Source organism: Pogona vitticeps, chromosome 13 (genome assembly GCF_051106095.1).
Source record: "Pogona vitticeps strain Pit_001003342236 chromosome 13, PviZW2.1, whole genome shotgun sequence".
NCBI lineage: Eukaryota > Metazoa > Chordata > Lepidosauria > Squamata > Agamidae > Pogona > Pogona vitticeps.
The window spans coordinates 5,186,929-5,205,430 of NC_135795.1; the positions used below are offsets into that span (position 1 = coordinate 5,186,929).

General features: G+C 43.8%; 1 protein-coding gene and 1 long non-coding RNA gene across 8 annotated transcripts in view; one reads left to right on the forward strand and one right to left on the reverse strand.

Annotated features, from left to right (window-relative positions):
- The window catches only part of DNAAF8 (dynein axonemal assembly factor 8), a 30,613-nt gene that overhangs the window by 2,606 nt on the left and 9,505 nt on the right, over positions 1–18,502 (forward strand). For 2 of the 7 annotated variants that reach the window (XM_072982962.2, XM_020778163.3), the window contains exons 3-10: positions 318–437; positions 1,754–2,233; positions 4,324–4,426; positions 5,243–5,384; positions 6,884–7,030; positions 8,951–9,046; positions 10,629–10,961; positions 12,271–12,792. In XM_072982962.2, the coding sequence (XP_072839063.2) occupies positions 318–437; positions 1,754–2,233; positions 4,324–4,426; positions 5,243–5,384; positions 6,884–7,030; positions 8,951–9,046; positions 10,629–10,961; positions 12,271–12,325 (1,476 nt within the window). In that variant the 3' untranslated portion in view covers positions 12,326–12,792. Of the gene's footprint in view, positions 1–317; positions 438–1,753; positions 2,234–4,323; positions 4,427–5,242; positions 5,385–6,883; positions 7,031–8,950; positions 9,047–10,628; positions 10,962–12,270; positions 12,793–18,502 lie in introns of those variants that run through there. The other 5 variants (XM_020778164.3, XM_072982963.2, XM_072982964.2 and 2 more) reach the window with 5 other exon arrangements.
- LOC140702601 (uncharacterized) lies at positions 4,064–8,955 on the reverse strand. Its single transcript, XR_013539145.1, has 2 exons — positions 8,102–8,955; positions 4,064–4,362 (listed from the first exon to the last, which is right to left on the reverse strand). It is a non-coding gene; the product is annotated as an uncharacterized LOC140702601 (long non-coding RNA).

The following is an 18,502-nucleotide window of genomic DNA, read 5'->3' on the forward strand; positions in this document are numbered from 1 at the left end:
AAGCCTTAAATCTTGCTTAGGACAGGTGTTGGCAGCAGTTCAAACCAAAGCTAGACATTGTGGGTTTCCAGAAACCGAGACGGTATTAATCTTACTTAGTAGCGTGATGGTGTTTATAATCTCCGTTGAAGACTCCTTGCATGATTCCCTCTTTAACACTCAGTAAATAATATTCATCATAATAAATTGGTGTGCTCAAATCTGCAGCTTCATATCATGACCAACGAGGTCTCAAAACAGAAATAGAATGGTCAGGTTCATTTCCAAGGTTTGGAATAATTTTGTCCACTTCCCTTTTTGTTTTAACCCTTTGATAGTCTGATGGTGATGAAGAGGAGGAGCAGGAGCTTTTCATTTTCCAACGAGATGAATCCAACCTCATTCCTGACTTGACAGAAGAACTGAAAGACTGTCCTCCAGAAGAATCAGACTTGCAGGTCATTGGTTTCACCCAATGCTACAGGGTTTGGTTTGGTTTTGACTTAGTATGGTTACACCTTCATTAGAACCAACCCATGAGTACTGTGGTGCCCCGCATGACGACGATAATCCATCCCATTGAAATCGCTGTTTAGCAAAATCGTCGTCATGAATCCCGTTTAATATGTACCAATGGGGAAAATACCTCGTCATCCAGCGAAGATGGCCCATAGGGAAGCCATTTTGCGAGCTCCGATCAGCTGTAAAAATGGCTGTCCTGTGAAGCATGGGTCCGGAAAACACAGGGCAGCCATTTTGCAAAGCCACCGATCAGCTATAAAAATTGTCGTCTTGCGAACAAACGGTTCGCGAAGCACGGATCAAATCTTCGTCAAGCGAAAATCCCCCATAGGAATGACTGTTTTGCGAATCTCTATAGTGATCACAAAAAGTCATCGTTATGCGGATTTATCGTTTAGCAGGGTTGTCGTCTTGCGAGGTACCACTGCAAATCTACACAGTAGTTACCACCAGATGAAATGGACAAGAGAAGGAACACTATGTTGACAGTCCATTCCTGGAAAAGAGCGAAGACTATTTTTATAGCCCTTGATGGGTTTGTACAGAATATAGAGAGCTATCCTCCGCTTCTGCGGAATATCCCTCCCCCAGCTCTTTGCAATATCTAAACCATCCCTGGACCAACAGTCATCTTCTTGGTTTATCATCAGGAATGGGGACTTGAGTTGTGGGACTTGCTGTCAAGTTGAACTTAAGTCACACCAGCAACTCGACTCAGACTTGACTCACTTTTTTTTTCCAATGACTCAGACTCAAATCATGACTCAGAATCCACCCACCTCATTCCTTTTTTCTGGGGGGGGGGGGAAGCTTGTTTTTAATAGGGACTCAGACTTGGGACTTGGTACCAAAGACTTGGACTTGACTTGGACCCAAAGATTTGCCAGCTTCACTGTTTCTAATACTCATCATTGGTGAAACCCTGATATACAATTATAATGCACCTCCATGTTCAAAATCAATAGGGACCCATTCTTTTTTGTTTACTAAAGACAGATCTCGTTAGAGAGGTGTTTGAGGGCATTGCCCTGCCATTTCACCCTTTTACTATTTTATGGACCATGCCGTAGCATCTTGCTATTTGTTTGAAAAGTTGTCAGATTTTAGTTTGTCAACCGCCCAGAACAGTGCATAACACTGGGGTGGTAAACAACGATAACAAACAAGCGAGCAAATTTGTTTTGAATGCTTGCTCTCCAAATACTCAGTATTCTTAGTGAAATGTGACTGTTTTTCCCCTCTGTGCTTTTAGAAGACATTTGCATTCATGAGACACTCGAGAGAGATCTGGAATGAAGATCAAGAAGGTCCAGATAACAAGGCCCCTTCTGTGGTTGTAGGCCAAGATGGCTTTGATCTTCCGACTACAGAAAGGTCAAGCCAGCGAGCTATATCTCCCATAACCGAGAAGAAGCCTGGAGGAGGGATATCGGCAGTTCCTGCAGGAGAACAGGATGTTTTGAAAGACAACGGTAGTCTTTTATCCCCAGATATGTCACCCTCTGTGGAAATGTCACCTTTTTCAGTACTAAGCATGAGTGTGGAAGAAAGACGGCAACTGATAGAAACAAGAATCCTCTCCAAGGCGACCGTGGGACCTCCTCCAGAAGGCTCAGCTCATCCCAAACCCAAAAACTGTAACAACAATGCCAAAAGGAGAACGGAGAGAGGAAGTGAACTGGGAACTATCCCAGCAGAACACCCCCAAGAGTTGATGCTCGTAGCCTTCAAGGTATGCCGGTGGATTCCCTTCTTCTCTTTCTCCTCCATACGGCCGCCATTTTCGCCGCCTCGGTAAGCGAGGAAACTGCGCAAAAACGCTGCAGGCAGCCATTTTTTTCCTCTGGCAGCCATTTTGGAACCGCCGATCAGCTGTTGGGGAAAAATCGCAATGCGAAGATCGGTAAGCGAAACGCTTACTGATCATCGCAGTGCAATGTTTACCCATTAAAAACATTGCAATGCGATTGCAAAATCCGCACCGCTATGCGGATTCGTCATTAAACAGGGCGCTCGTTATGCGAGGCACCACTGTACATATAAATAGGTATTTCTAGCAGGGTTTTTCCAAAATATTTTTAGCCAGTGGATAAGTGAATCAGTGGATACTGATTATGGGGATGGGAGGGTCCTACTGTAAATAGACTAGCCCAGACTGAAGAAAACAAAGGCAATTCCATGGCCAGTGGGAACGGTGCAAAGGCCAGCTCCAAATTGATCAAACTTAGAAAAGTTCTGGTTTTGGGTTGTAACTTCCCAAGCCTTCCCTTCCAGTTGCTATGTTGGCTGTGGGGGGATTCTGGGAACTGTAGTCCAATCGGACTTTTCCCCAGCTCCAGATGTGAGGATGGCCTGTCTCAGACCTCAGGAATAGTAGTGGTACCCGCCTGACGTATTTCAGCATCTTCAAAAGAACAACGGGCAGAGGAAACCCACTGCCGTCCTCCCTCTAGATAACAGCTAAAGCAGTCATGTAATTTAAGCACATTCGTTCCGCTCCTTTGAGAAAACAACCTCGTTTCTGGTACCAAATGCAGCTTCTTTTGTGCTGTCCTTTTCATCTCTCTCACACACTCTCTCTCTGGGGACGTGGCTTGCTTCAACCCGTAAAATGTTGCCCGGCCACAGTCAGCTCTCTAGCCTTATGTTACAAATTCAATCTGAGTGTCCGCCGAATGCCAAGAGCAAAGCCTGCCTCGTTAGAACCAGGGCTAATCAGGATTTCCTCACCCCCCTCCCCACTTCTTTGAGGTTTATCGGCCAGGAAATAAGGGGAGACATGCACAACCGACAAAGGAGATTATCACAATGGGAAGCGCATTAGCTTTCATCATTGACACTGCTTTGGATCAGAATGAAAGGACTGAGTTTATATGTTTTTTTGTAACCAGCAGCAATGCTATTCATTGGCAATTGGCAGCTTAAGGTGTTTTTTTGGAATAATGTTATAAATGCTTGTTTGGACTGCCCTCAAACTGTCATTTTAGGAGACAGACCCATGGCTCTGACAGGGGGAAAAATCCATGCTGAGTCAGTATTCCAGTCGCTGTGTTGGTCGTGTTGTGTTTTTCTGTATATCTCGTGGTATCAGATAACTGAGAACATAAATGAAAACTTTTGAAGTAATCTAGTTTGGATAGACAAGCCTTTAGCCATTCTCCTTCTAACATATACAAGTTATACCCACAGAAGAGTGCTATGGTAAGACAGCCGTTTATATATATAAAAAAGGAGATAAGGTTTGTATCCTTTCCAGATCAACCTTTGGAAAATACTCCAGAGTACTGCACGGATATGCTGGATCAATTCCGATGGATCGGTTTTACAGCTCTTAATTTTTAAAAGATGAACGTGAGATTAAGTTTGAGAGAGAGGGATGGATAGATATCGTTTCAATGATTTTATAAACCAGATCTCTCTGTGACGATAATAGAAATTGTCCACCTTGTGTTTAAAAATAATGTAATAAAAAAGAGAGAGTTGAGCTATTTGAATCTAGCAGAAATTTGTTATCTGAAGTGAACTGAGCTTTTACTCTTGGGCAACGTGGAAAGGAAACAAATACAGTTAATCGATATTTAATTTTTTTTCTTTTTTTTTTAAACCTTTTTCTCTTGATCCTGGATGAACAAGACTAACCTGGCTTGCGTTACAGAGACCTGGTCGGCTGTTGCTGGGGAAATGAATCTTTGTCCACCTGGGTTTCTCTGTGCAGCAGTGGAATCCTGGACTGATTAGTTCTTTGATCTCATCTAGCCAGGATCTCATGCTCTTAAGCTGTGAAGTCATGCCTGTTCAACCACAAAAGTGTTCTCTTTTCAGGATATTGAAAGATGGGATTTGGATAAGGTTCTACAGGATCTGGAGAAGCAGAGTGGTGATACAAGTTGGGATCTAGAAGCAGCTTTTCCTTCAGTCAACCAGGGTAAGAAAAGAAGTCTAATTTTGATTTCCTAGAGCTATAACAACTGTACAGTGGTGCCTCGCTTGACAATGTTAATTTGTTCCAGCGAAATCGCTGTAGAGCGAAAACGTCAAAAATAAAAAAAAAACCATTGAAACGCATTGAAAACCATTCAATGCGTTCCAGTGGGCTGAATACCTGCTCATCCAGCGAAGATCCTTCACAAGCAAGGAATCCGTCCTAGAAAACAGCAGGGGGCGATTTTCTTCAGCCAGCGGCCATTTTGAAACCCTGTTTGCTGATCGTTGTAAAGCGAAAATAGGTTCCCGAAGCAGGGAACTGATCATTGCACAGCGAAAAAACCCCGTTTAAAACATCATTTTGTGATCACAAAAGCGATTGCAAAAACGTCAACGTAAGGCAAGTTCATCATTGAGCGGTGTAATCGTCCAGCGGGGCACAACTGTACATTGATTTGCAAGAGAGGACCCAACATGGATTTCAGAAAGAATGCTTGAAAGAAACTCTGATTCAGAATAGGTTAAACAGGCATATAAATGTCCCAAGTCAACGGGTACTTTCTCACTGGACATTTGAATGTATGAACATCAGATTCCTTCCAGACGCCTTTCTGAATCTGCTCCCTTTCACAGGTATTGGGGGGCAGCTCCCATCATCTTTTGCCAATATGAGTTTGGCTGGATTGAGGTGGTAGCCCCATTGACCTGGAAGGTGTCCCTTTCAGGAAAGTTACATGACAGCAAACTCGCTCTGCTCATCTTTTGGAACTAGACCTCTTTCGTCAGCAAATGGTTTTCTCCTCTTTTGCACCTTTAGAAACCTGGAGGGCTGTGTCACATGCAAGTCTTATGAAAAAGCTGGAAGAGTTCTCCCTTCAACAATCCAGGGCATTTTTGTCACAGCAGAAGAGATGTCTTGCTAAGCTCCCTGAATTTAGCCAGTGCCAAGGGGACGGGAAGTAAGTCACCTTCAGATTTTGTCTCCATGTAAACCTCACCTTGATGTGCACCTTGGTGCTGATGCTTACGATCAAGTCCAGAGCTGTGGAATGTTACTTCAAGGAGAGAGAGAGAAAAAACCTGCTGCTCCCTCATTACTCCAGTCTTTCCCTAAGGAATTTGGGGGGTTCTCATACAAAAATTTAACTTTTCCAAACTCTGAATAACGTTGTCTAGGAAATAGAAGACCCTTGTGCGGATTCACAGTTTTTTTGTTGTATTAGGAAGGTGCAGTCCCATAGAGGAGGCATCCCCTCCTAGATGATTCTAGGGTTAGGGTTAAGAACTCTGATGTTCTTGGACCGCTCCTCCCAAAAGCCTTCACCCCTGGCTGTGTTGGCCGGGGTTTCCGAGAGTTGTCACCCAAGAACATCTGGGGGTCCAAAGTTGGTAGCCACTGATCAAAGCCATCAGGAGCATTCCATACCCTATAAAGCTGTTGCAGCTGATTCAGTACAGAAACCTCAGGAGATCATCTTGTGTATGATGATGCTGTCTAATCCCTTTCCTAAAAGCTGTCCTGCAGTGGGATCTGCATCTGCCTTTCATTATTTTCCTCGCTCCTGAATGCTTCAGTGCTGTGTCACTGTCTTGGAACTCAGCCTTCATAGCTCTGACACGAGCTGTGTCTTTGATCCAGTGCTGAGCCCCTGTGTCTGTTGCCTTGGGAACCTTTGGTTTGTGATCATCTGAGACCTTCTGTGTCATCCTTCTTCTCCTTGTCCTTGCACTGCAGGACCTTAACTGCAGCTTGCTAATTTTTAGGATACCTAAACTAACTATAATGGTTGCAGTGTCAAGATTAATATTTGCAAAGAACTGGTAAAGCAACAAATTCATCTTAAAGATTAGTAGAAAGAAATATGGAGGTTAGCAATTAACAAGAAGTGAACATATGAAATGAAAAAAAAAAGAGAGGAGGAATAGTAAAGTCTAACGATTTCAAAGATGTATGGAATTTGTAATTGGAATATGTCTTTTCAAAGGAGAAAGGCTATAGGCCAGCAGAAGAATCAATGTATTTTTGGAGAGGAATGGGGTGAAAGGGGATACAAATTGATATGTGTATTGTGTGCAGTTACTGTTGAGTTTGTATTTTAATTTAGCTTTGTTATTTGTTACTTTCCTTTTTGTAAAAAAAATTTAAAAAGAAAAGAAATACATGTTTCGTAATGGTACTGAGAGTTTGTATTGCTTCTCATCCTTCTTAAGGTTCTAGTGTTCACTTGTATTCCTTGCTTATTGCAAGTAATATTGGCTACATAGTGAAAGTGGTTTACATTTCCAGTGCTGTCATGCCTTTTCTGTACGAAACAGCATTGGGTGTGCCTTCTTTGCTAGTGCATAAAACAAATACCATGGAAGTATCATACAAATAACTCTGGTGACAAAATCATGATCTTTGTGCCGTATTCTACAAAGGCAGATAACCTGCTGACATAGAGATTTATATTCTCAGAGGTGTTCCCATCCTGACGCCCCTGGGAAACCACCGAAGCCTGACCCCGGTAGAACTGCAGTGGGCTTCAGAGCCACCCACTGTCTATATGGACCTCAGAGAGACAACTTCTCAAAAGCCTGAGTCAGCCTGGGATGACGAGCAAAGGTACCCTTTGAGATATAAAAATCAAAACAAGGGGAAGGAGCTTCCTTTTATTGGGATGGATGGATGGATGGATGGATGGATGGATGGATGGATGGATGGATGGATGGATGGATGGATGGATGGATGGATGGATGGATGGATGGATGGATGGATGGATGGATGGATGGATGGATGGATGGATAGAGGGATGGATGGATGGATGGATGGATGGATAGACAGCTAGATAGATAGATGGATGGATGATGGATGGATGGATGGATGGATGGATGGATAGATGGATAGATGGATAGATGGATAGATGGATAGATAAATGGATGGTAGGTAGGTAGGTAGGTAGTTGGGTAGGTAGGTAGGTAGATAGAGAGATAGAGAGATAGATAGAGAATGAATGAATGAATGAATGAATAAATGAATGAATGAATGAATGAATAGATGGATGGATGGATGGATGGATGGATGGATGGATGGATGGATGGATGGATGGATGGATGGATGGACCGACCAACCCACCGACCCATCGACAGACAGACAGACAGCATACATATTGCAGAGTAGAAGGCATGATGGGAGAAGACATAGAATATTCCTGGGATCTGAAACTCTACAACCTGGGAAGCTGGGCTGAGCCGGCCCCCTTGTTTTTATTTGTTTGTTTGTTTGTTTATCCCACCCAATTAGTAGCAAAGCTACCACTCTTCCTGCTGCCTTTCCAACTAGCAGATTTAGGCAGATTTTTGGCACCTGACTTTGCTTGCTTCAGAAGCGGTTTTTAACACGATTTTGTGTACAATACACAAACAAACGCTTGTCATCCTAAATGGCGCCCTGAGCTCCAGAAAGGGGTAGAAAATATGATTCTTTTTCATTGTTCCCAGATCCTGGGTTCTGCAAGCCAAGAGCTGCGATTTCGTGCAAAGTCTAGTTATTTGCTAAATAAGCGGGTATAAGCCCTGTATTGTTTTTCCAAGTTGTTCAGCTGTCAGCATTGTTAACTACCTACACGAGTGTAGTGTTACAAGATTCAGAGGCTGATTACACAGACATCATTTATTAAAATAATATTTTGTTTACCTCATCTTAAAGATTCGGTTGAGGGTTGAGAAACTCCTCACCGTCGGATCCACAGCCGTGGCTTCAACTGCAGACAGTTTCTCAATTGGCCCTTTAAGGGAACACAAAGAAAAGATATATATTTACTATAATGGATGCCAAGTATCAGCAATACTCTATATACAGTAAAAAAAAATTAATTCCACTTTGCTTTCCCTCTGTTGAGCAGGGAAAGTGATTAATTTGCCAATAACCTAAAGCGGCTTGCTGATTAAGCCACAAAATTGGCAGGAGCCACTTCTCTGTGAATGGTCAGGCTTGATTAGATTGTTCTAATCAAGCCTGACCATTCCCAAGTGACCCACAATGTAGCCACACCCTCCATTGTTTGATCTGTTCATGAGACAAACAATAGCTATCTTTCATATGGAAGCCTCCCTAGAATATTTCTGATCAGCTCAGAATTTTTTATAGTGCCTGGTAGCACCGTCTCATCTTTTCAGCTAGGAATTGTTTCTTAACCCTATCTGGAGATGTCAGGGACTGTATTTTTAGGGTTTTTTTAACCTGAAAAGCATATTCACTTAGCAAATATTTGTCCCCCGACACTCAGAGGTGTGCAAATTTATATTTTTGGACTACAGTTTCCACCATTCTGGGCGCTGTAGTTGATAAACCCAGATCTGCGTACGTCTACTGAATCTTATTTGGATGTCATTTCCAAGGACTGTTCTGGAACTCCCCAGTCTCGTTTCTACTGACTATAAGTGACAACGACTGTGATTATTTGGTTTCTAGGTACCACGCTCATTTGTAGAAGTAGCGAGCCATCAAATGTAGAGTAACGAGGTGTTAAAATTCATTTTGCAGCTCAAGTGACAGCTCCTTGGATGATGAGGAAGATACAGAAGTGAAAGACCCAGAGAAAATCGAAAGAAAAACGAAGGCATTATCCCGGCCCTCACGGTACAGAATAACGATGCTCCACATTTCCCTGAAGTGTTAAACATGACAAAAATCAAGCTGTTTCCCAGAGAGAAGCACCTGATTCTGCTGCAGATAAGACTACTTGGCACAGACACTTCCATGCACTGTTAAATTGGCATTTCTTTAAAAAAAAAGAAAGAATGGAAAGAGAAAACTCATACTTTTTCCATAGATAACTTGGCACCAAAGCTGGCCACTCAACAAAGTGCGACTGACATGTCTAGCTCTTTAGCGAGTGCCTGAAATGTATTTCCAGACCCCTGTTTGCATATATTACATATTTATCAGAGATTTTTTAGGAAACGGTTGTGCCTCTAAGCTCAGTTTCTATGCTTCGTTATACTTGCATGAGATCGAAGAGGTACACAGGCATCCAATTTAACAGCCATATTCCGATGGCATCAGATCTGTACGGGTCAGCCCCTAATAACAAACTCCGGGGATGATGGTCCCCAGAAAGAGAGTCAAAGCACACACAGCAACTCCCTTGAGCCGTCAGCATGCTGAAGGGCCATGAATGCCGAGTGCCACATGGAAGAATGGAAAACAGAATGGCAGGCAGGGGAACGACATCTTTTGCTTGATCCACGACACATGTGGAATTTCCTGGGAGAAGTACGGTTTGGCAGACTGAACCCTGAAATGGAAGACTCCTTCTGCCAAGACTGGAGGAAGCACCTCAATGTTGTGTGGAGGCAGAAACAGAAAACTTTGCTGTTCTCCGATACAGCTCCCAGAATCCCCCATGCTGGCTGTGGCATTCTGGGAGTCCAAGCTTAAATGTTCTGTTTCCCCAACGCTGTTTGTAGGTCCTTCCCATTTATTCTGTTGCAATATCTGACCTCTTGCAATGACCTGCTGATCCGATGAGCTTCCAAAGCAAGGGAATTCTTCAGTTAGTTCCAACTATATCATAGTGCATACTGTGGTGCTGGAGGAGACTCTTGAGAGTCCCCTGGACTGTAAGGGGATCAAACCTATCTGTTCTGAAGGAAATCAAGCCTGGGTGCTCACTGGAAGGACAGATCCTGAAGCTGAGGCTCCAACACTTTGGCCATCTCATGAGAAGAGAAGACTCCTTGGAAAAGACCTTGATGTTAGGAAAGTGTGACGGCAAGAGGAGAAGGGGACGACCGAGGACGAGATGGCTAGACAGGGTCACCAAAGTGACCAACATGAATTTGACCCAACTCTGGGAGGCAGTGGAAGACAGGAGGGCCTGGCGTGCTCTGGTCCATGGGGTCACAGAGTCAGACACGACTAAAAGACTAAACAACAACAACAACAGCATAATATGCATGACTTACCTTGCAGTTGCTTTTCATTTTTAGTGCTTGCAAAGTGGAAGATCTTTTTTCAATGAGTGGCGGCTTAGAACTGATCCCCTTCATGTGCACAGTCCTACGGTATTGTCACTAACTTTTATTCATTGTGATGTCTATCATTGTATTGTTTTTGACCTTGTGACACATGTTGAGATGGTCTTGCCTCCTAAGAGGTAGTCAAAAAGTATTGTAAAGTGCTAGTTAAAAAAAAAAAAAAAGACCTGTTTCTCGTTTAGCAGGGATTGCACTGGGAAAAGCTTCCTGCTGCAGCAGCTTCGTCACTTCGGCAGAAGAATGCCCCAGTCTTCAGCTGTTGAAGAAAGGGACGAAAACCTCACAAGTCCAGAAGGACCTGACCTTTCAAGAGACAGAAGCAGCCGCAGCCTAATACAAAGAGGTCTGGCTTCAGTGGGTCCAACTGACTCAGAATTAAATGGAAAGAGCTTCCCGCTGGGGTGTCCTAATGGTGTAGCTAAGCCCCCAAGAGAGGTCAAGAGAGATGCTGAGGAAGAGCCATGCCCCAAATTCCTTCCAGAGACTTCTGCAGACGAAGGGGGAGAATCCCCAAGGTATTGTATGAAAAAACCCTCACACCCCACATTTACTTCAAGTTTAACAAAACTTATATGGTGCCTTCTGGGTTTTTTTGATCCTTACAATAATCCTGTGTGAGAAGAGCTGAAAGACAATAATTGGTCTCAGGTTCCCCTTAGAGCTTCGTGACAGAGGTGTGACACGGTGCCTCCTCCATCTCAGATACCACACTGTCACCTCAAAGCAGCCGGAAGCCTTTTAGGTCCTGTGGAACTCCAGTTCCCATGATCCCTGGCAAGCCATTCTGGCTGATGGGAGTGGAGGCCGAGCAAGATCTGAAGAGTAGTTTGCTTTCATTGTTTCACCGCACGGTCTCTCCACAGCAGTCCCTGTTTTTAATTTTAATTTACAGAACAACGGGACCACAGATTTGGAACGCAGAGCAGTGGAGGACCTCGTGGACGAGGAAGCCAAATTTGGGGGGCCTGCAGAGGAAATGTGGCATCGCAATGTGGGGAGTGCAATACCAAATGAGAAAATAATGGGTTGAAAGAAAGCGATCTTAGGACAGGAGAAGTGAAAACAGGCAAAGGGTGGGGGAGAAAAAGCAAGCATGCATACTCCAAAGATCCCTAGCTGCAAAAAAAAAAAAAGTTAGGTTCCTGACACAATTCAAGAAAGCTTATTTATTAAAGGGGTTTATTGAAGATATAACTGATTGGTAACTCAGTGGTTTAGACATCTGGCTGCAGATTGAGAGGAGTTCAATCCTTGAGGAAGGAGAGCCAGCCTGGGTAGCCTTGGGCTGGCTGCACAGTCTCAGAACGGCCCCAAGAAGAAAGGAATGGGAAACCCCTTCTCAGTATATTCTCTACCTGGGTAACCCTGAAAAGCGTTACCATAAGACAGAATTGACAACAGGATGGCACATAATGATTATTACTGAGAGCATAAAGTTATATACCTAAAGAAACCTTCATTACAAAATGGTATCCTTTGACCCATGAATGGGGAACTGGCCATTAAGTTGTGACTAAACTAAGCCCATTGGATCAGTGGAACCTACAGAGGAGTTGATTCACCAAATCCCCATCGATGTAATAGGCCTACCCTAGTTGTAACTCACTACCCTAAGCAACAGGATTTCAGCCGGTGGATGTTATGTGAAAAGTTCTTGGTTTTTTACATAAATGTCTTTGATAAGGATTCCCCCCTCCTCAAAATACTTCAGGGGCCCAGCCTTGTGCAGCCTGCTTTGTTGTCGAGTGGAAAACTCACCATACAATTTGTGCATCATTAAAAAAAAAAGCAACAGAAAGATTTCCCTGTTTTTGCACTTTGTAGGGCAGAAGAAAGCCAGAAAGAAAAGCAGGAAGAGGAGATGCTCAAGAAACAGTAGCTGCAGGAATGGCTGGAGAAACTAAAGCCTCAGATACTCCCATTACTGCGATGCAGCCCATGGCTGAACAACGCCCCCCCCCCACATCTTGTTCCATGTGGTCCCCAGCACAGGATAGCAGAACAACATCTTGTCTTGTTCTTCCAATTTCTGTCTCATCTGTTAAAGCAAGAAAGAAAAGCCAACAACATATTTCAGGTCTTTCCAACCTGACAAGAGCTACAGTAGGAGTTTCTTCCTCTCCTTTTGCAGCCTTTTATGATGCTCAAAATGTCTAAAAAGTTTTCCATCCTTTCTGGACTGGGAGAGGGTTGGTTGTTGATGCACCAGAGGCTCCAGGAGAAAGGTGGATATGGGGTTTCACTGCCTCTGGCAAAGTAGCAGATCCCATAGAACTATTCTATCCTGGCCAAATTCGCATTTTGTGCACATGACTTCTAATAAATGCATTTGAAGAGTTCCCTTAAGATGATGCACTTTGTATATTATTCTCACCCATCTACACCTTTTCTCTGTGTGTGCACTCTTCCCTAATATACTCCTTTTCATGTCAGTTCTTCAGTTGGAGACGTGCCGGACAAAATTCAGAGAAATGCCAAGGACCACTGTATTTTGACTCTTGTTCAGGCAGCGCACGTTAGGTGCCTTTGCATGAAAATGCAGATTTCTCCTCCATCCCTAACAGAAGGTAAATAAATATAATTTACAAACAACTCAATAGCTGGAAAAATTGGAAGTGGGGCGGCTCTAACCTAGTTTGTGCCCTGACATGCAATGTTCATGTTTATATGAGAGAGAGAGAGAGAGAGAGAGAGAGAGAGAGAGAGAGAGAGGATTTTCAGCACCAGGGACAGCTCCGAAACCACCTCAAGCAAGGAGCAACTCTCAGTGGAGACCCTGATGACTGTTCAGAGGCTCAGCCCTTTCCGCACTTGTTCCTAGTCTTGAGTGCAACGGGATCTGGGACACCGAGGAAAAGGAGTCAACCGAATGGCTCCCAGTCAGAGTCATTGGCTTCAGGTTCTGGACCTGTTTGTTAGGTCCCAGAATTTGAAAAAAAAGTGACTCTGGCTCTGATCACACATGGAAATGTTCTCAAGCTCTTCTGGGACTTTCCATACCTCTGTTGTACTGATTCTCAGTCACATGCTTTATATACCGGGGCAAACATCCCAAGAATTGTAGTGGTAACGATCTATTTCCTCCCATCTGAACCATCATAGTTGGCTACAGTTCTGGTTTATATTCTCTCTTACTTGAAGGGGCAATTCAGCCCCTTGATTTATATATTGATACATTGATATATCAGGAAGTGGTTTCTGTTTGGGAATACAGTGGTACCTCGCTAGACGATTACCCCGCAAAACGACGAATCCGCATGCCGATGAGTTTTTGTGATCGCCATAGCGATCGCAAAATGATGTTTCCTATGGGGGAATTTTGCTGGACGATGATTTGGTCTGTGGTTCGCAGGCTGTTTTTCGCAAGACGGCGATTTTGACAGCTCGGTCCGCGCTTCCGTTTTTCACAAGACAGCGATTTTACAGCTGATCGGCGGTTTGCAAAGTGGCTTTTCTATGGGCGATCTTCACTGGATGACGACGATCCTTCCCCATTGGAACGCATTAAACGGGTTTCAATGCATTCCAATGGGGAAACGCTTTTCGCTAGACGATGTTTTCACAAGACAGCAATTTCAATGGAACGGATTGACATCATCTAGCGAGGCACCATTGTATGTCCTCTGTTGCACTGGCTGCTCTGTTTTGATTTGGATTCCTGCCTGGGACAGGGGGTTGGACTCGATGGCCTTAGAGTCTCCTTCCAACTCCATGATTCTAGGATTCTACACTTGGACTGAGCCATAATTCAGATCTCCATTTCTCTAGTCCACTGACTTTTCTTTCGGTCTCATCAGTTATAAATGTTAAAGGGCTTTTGTTTTTTTTAAAAAAGGATGGACCATTAGCTGTCCAAAATAAAGCACATGACCTGTTCTCTAGCCAGTCTTCCCTCAAAGAGATGAACCAGTAAGAGATTCATCATTAAATCTCTCTCTGCCTGCCCTCCCTTCCTTTAAGGGATGTGCCTTTATCCTCCCGGTCTGTCTCATCCATTTGTCAAGATCCTTCTGAATTTGACTCCCTCCTTCACGAGTTTTTGTATCAGACCTGCTGAACTTGATGTCATCTCCGGATCCAATTAGTAGACTCTGTTCTCTATCTATGCTAATAAAAACTAGAATTCTGCCACTGGCAGCTTTCTTCGCCATACAGTCTTAACGCTGTCGACATCCCCTAACTGATGTCTTGCCGATCCGTGTGCGCCTTTTCCGTCTGACAGATCTTTATTCGTCATGACCGTCTATTAATAAAACATTGACAGGAGAAGTTGCAACAGCCTCCACTGGTCCATTTGCAGCTGTCCTTTTATAAGACAGGTCTGAAAGATAGTTTGACGGCAGCGTGTCATGCGTCTCAGATTAGAATCATCTTCCCTCCCTCTTCTTGATTCACACACAGATTGAAGAATGAAGATGTTTTGACAGGCGGAACCAAAGCAGTTATAATTTGGCAGCCATGTCCCTTAAAGATCTGGAAACAAGGATGACTAAGAAGGTACATATTTCTAAGCATTGCTGTAGTGTTTGCACAGTGTCACTGTTTTTTTTCCAAGCGAATTTTCAACTGCGCCATTTTCTTATCCAAAAACCCCCGTTGTTGAGCTGCCTTGACTACACCCCGTTAGCAGAAAGAAGGCCTATAAATGAGACCAAATAAATAAATTAAACGATGCTGCCTTACCTCTAACCACCAGCCCGTCCTTGACAGAGTCTTCAGTTTCGGTCCTCGTCTGCCTGATCTTCGAACACAACTCACACACCCCCCAAGAGCATCTTGTGCCTCTCCACCCACTGTGGACATCCGTCTATGAGAGACTCAGAATTTGGTAGACCTTCTGAGTGGAGACAAAAACTTAACAACAAGCTTGTGTTGAGAAACAAAGGATACATCGGAACAAACAAACAAAAATCAGAAAGCAGGATCACATCACAAATGAGGCTAAAACTGGGAGGCAGGACTTGTGAGAATCTCTTTCTGTTTTTATTTTGTTGAATTTCTCTAAATACCACTTGCATCTTCTTCATGTCCTTGTTCCATGCTGTGGTGCAGGTCTCCGTTTTCTTCTCACACTGATATTTTTGCACATTTAAAACACGTTTTCTCAATATGTGCATTTATTTACATGTTTTGCTTAACATACGCAACTCTTCCAAGACACGTTTTTGGATCTGTTTTGTTCAATTGCCCATATACTGTACTGGATTATTTAGATTTTAAAATATGCACATAGATCTGCAGGGACGTGGTGGCGCTGCAGGTTAAACGCCAGAAGCCTCTGTGCTGCAAGGTCGGAAGACCAAGCAGTCGTAAGATCGAATCCACGCAACAGAGTGAGCTCCTGTCGCTTGTCCCAGCTCCTGCCAACCTAGCGGTTCAAAAGCATGTAAATGCGAGTAGATAAATAGGTACCACCTCGGTGGGAAGGTAACGGCATTTCATGTCTAGTTGCGCTGGCCACGTGACCATGGAAACTGTCTACGGACAAACGCTGGCTTTGCAGCTTGGAAACAGGGATGGGCACCGCTCCCTAGAGTTGGACATGACTGGACTAAATGTCAAGGGGAACCTTTACCTTATCTAGATCTGCACATGTTATTTTTCGTAAGTACCCTGTAAGCCTCTCCAGGGTGCCCAGTTCTTGAGAACTGAGACATTTCTTCTTGCAACAAATCTTTGGAGGAACAACAAAATGCTTCTCCCTCCTTTGGCAGGAAGAGACAGTCAGGACTACACCAGAACTCAGGAAGGCCAGTTTAACTAAGCAAGGCTCAGCTGAAACAGGGAAGTCCTTTATTCTCCTTCCCTCCTCCATGAAGGATCTAGTCACTGCCAGCCTCAATGGCCAGAGTCGGTCCATATCTGGAAGATGCTTCACTGAGAATCTTCCCCTGGTGGTTCATCGGCTTCCAACGGAGGGGCGTCGCACCTAAAACTTAGCAGCTCCCAGGGATGTTGGGAAGTCTTTCGGCTTGAACCCTTTGCCGAAATACGAGTCTTTGGTCCCAAGGCCATCAAGTCTAAACCTCTGCTCAATGCAGGATTACAAATCAAAGGAGATCTGCCAGAGGGTTGTCTAAATTTCTCTTGAATGCCTTCAGTGCTGGAGCCCTCACCACCTCTCGAAGTCATTGGTTCCATCGTCGTACCCCTCTAACAGTCAGGAAGTTTTTTCTTCTGATATTCAGCCAAAATCTGGCTTTCTGTCACTTGAGCCCATCGTTGCATGTCCTGCACTCTGTAATGGTGGAGAACAGAAAGTGAAGTCCTCCAAAGACACAGGGTAGCCTCTTCTGTGGTCAGAAATGTTTGGTTTTTCCAAGTGTTTTGAAATCTTTTAGCTATTCCTTATGGCACACTAGCAGTTCCTTCGAGATCGGCCAGTATGCAGTTTGAGAGTGCCCGCCCTAGAAGGTGGTAATTTTGCAGGCCCATTCATAATCCATGTGAGTAATTGAGCTGAACGGTAATTACTGAAGGAGTTTGGAAGCCCTTCGCCGCCTAATGAAGGTGTCTAGAAAGTAATACACTTCTCCCCACCTCTTTTTTTTTTTCAAAGCACATTAGCAATTACATTAATGGTCCCAGCTCATTTCAGAGTCAGGAGGGAAATCTAGACTTCCTGCTTGCTCTTATCCTCAGTTTACCTCTCCATGCCGGGCTTGGGAAGGCCCCCTCCGTTCTATCACAGAATCCCTCTTGGTTTCTCTTCTGTTTGACATTGTATAAATGTAACTGGGAATTAAATTTGGTCTGTTGAGCTAAATGGGGAGCTAATTAGCACAGATTTAGCTCCGCGGCTGTGCAAAAAAACACTTTTCAGCAGCAATACAAACAGAACGGTAATGCTTAGACGGGTCGGAGGCTAGCTTGCAAAACCACCTGTGCATTAAATCAAGCGTGTAAATTGACATTTGCCTGGTCACCAAGAAATTCATTTGGGCAAACGGTGGTGGAAACTTTTCAGAACATTGCTTCTTTTTCTTTCCTGCCACAGATGGCCTATCCTGGCATTCCTGGGCGGGATTTACATACCGTATTTTTCGCTCCATAAGACGCACCTTTCCATAAGACGCACCAATTTTTTAGGAGAAGAAAACAGGAAAATACAATCTGTTTTCTTCGCTCCATAAGATGCACAGACTTTCCACCCCCCTGTTTTGTGGGAAAAAAGTGTGTCTTATGGTGCGAAAAATACGGTACCTTATTAATACACGAATGCTACTGCAATCACAAAAGTCAACATTTATCCAGCATTACCACCCAGATCTGGGTTCTGTCTAGGTGATGCTTTGGGCCAAATGGCACTTTTTCTCTTTTTTTCTCATCCCGATTGCCCTCCTCGCCTGCCAGGGTGGGTAAGGCTTGCTCTTCACAACACGGCATATGTGATGCACAAGGACACAGCTAAGAAGAGGAAGTAGATTACCTGTGCCTTTTGTGGGGTTTCTCCTTTTTTGTGCTCCCTTGCACACATACCCAACCCATCCTTCCTTCCATGCTACAGCACACCTCTGTCGATCATTACTGAAGACTATGGCGCCAGCCAGATTATTGAACTGCTTGGGAAGCTCTTAGACTCGGGATGTAGTGAGAGTGGGTCGTGACTTGCCTCCTACTGCCAGAGCTCTGAATTCTAAACGTTTTTTTAAAGCTAGGCTCTCCGTGAGTGCAGAATCCATCCATGCATGTGAATAATTACAGATAAGCTGCCTTGCCCCGACAGCTGCTTCCAGCCACGGTTTTTACAGAGGATTCACAAACTCATGGAAGATGCAGAAGCGCCAGATGAGATGGCCGATTTGAGTTTTCCAATGTTTTCCCCTTTTGTTTCTTCTATTTTCTTTTAAAGGAAATCTCTTTAGGAAAAAGACCAGAATATTTGGATAATGTTTTTTAATTGTGGCTGGTAGGGAGTTTTCATAGTATGGAAAAGTTCTTTCTTTCTTTCTTTCTTTCTTTCTTTCTTTCTTTCTTTCTTTCTTTCTTTCTTTCTTTCTTTCTTTCTTTCTTTCTTTCTTTCTTTCTTTCTTTCTTTCTTTCTTTCTTCCTTCCT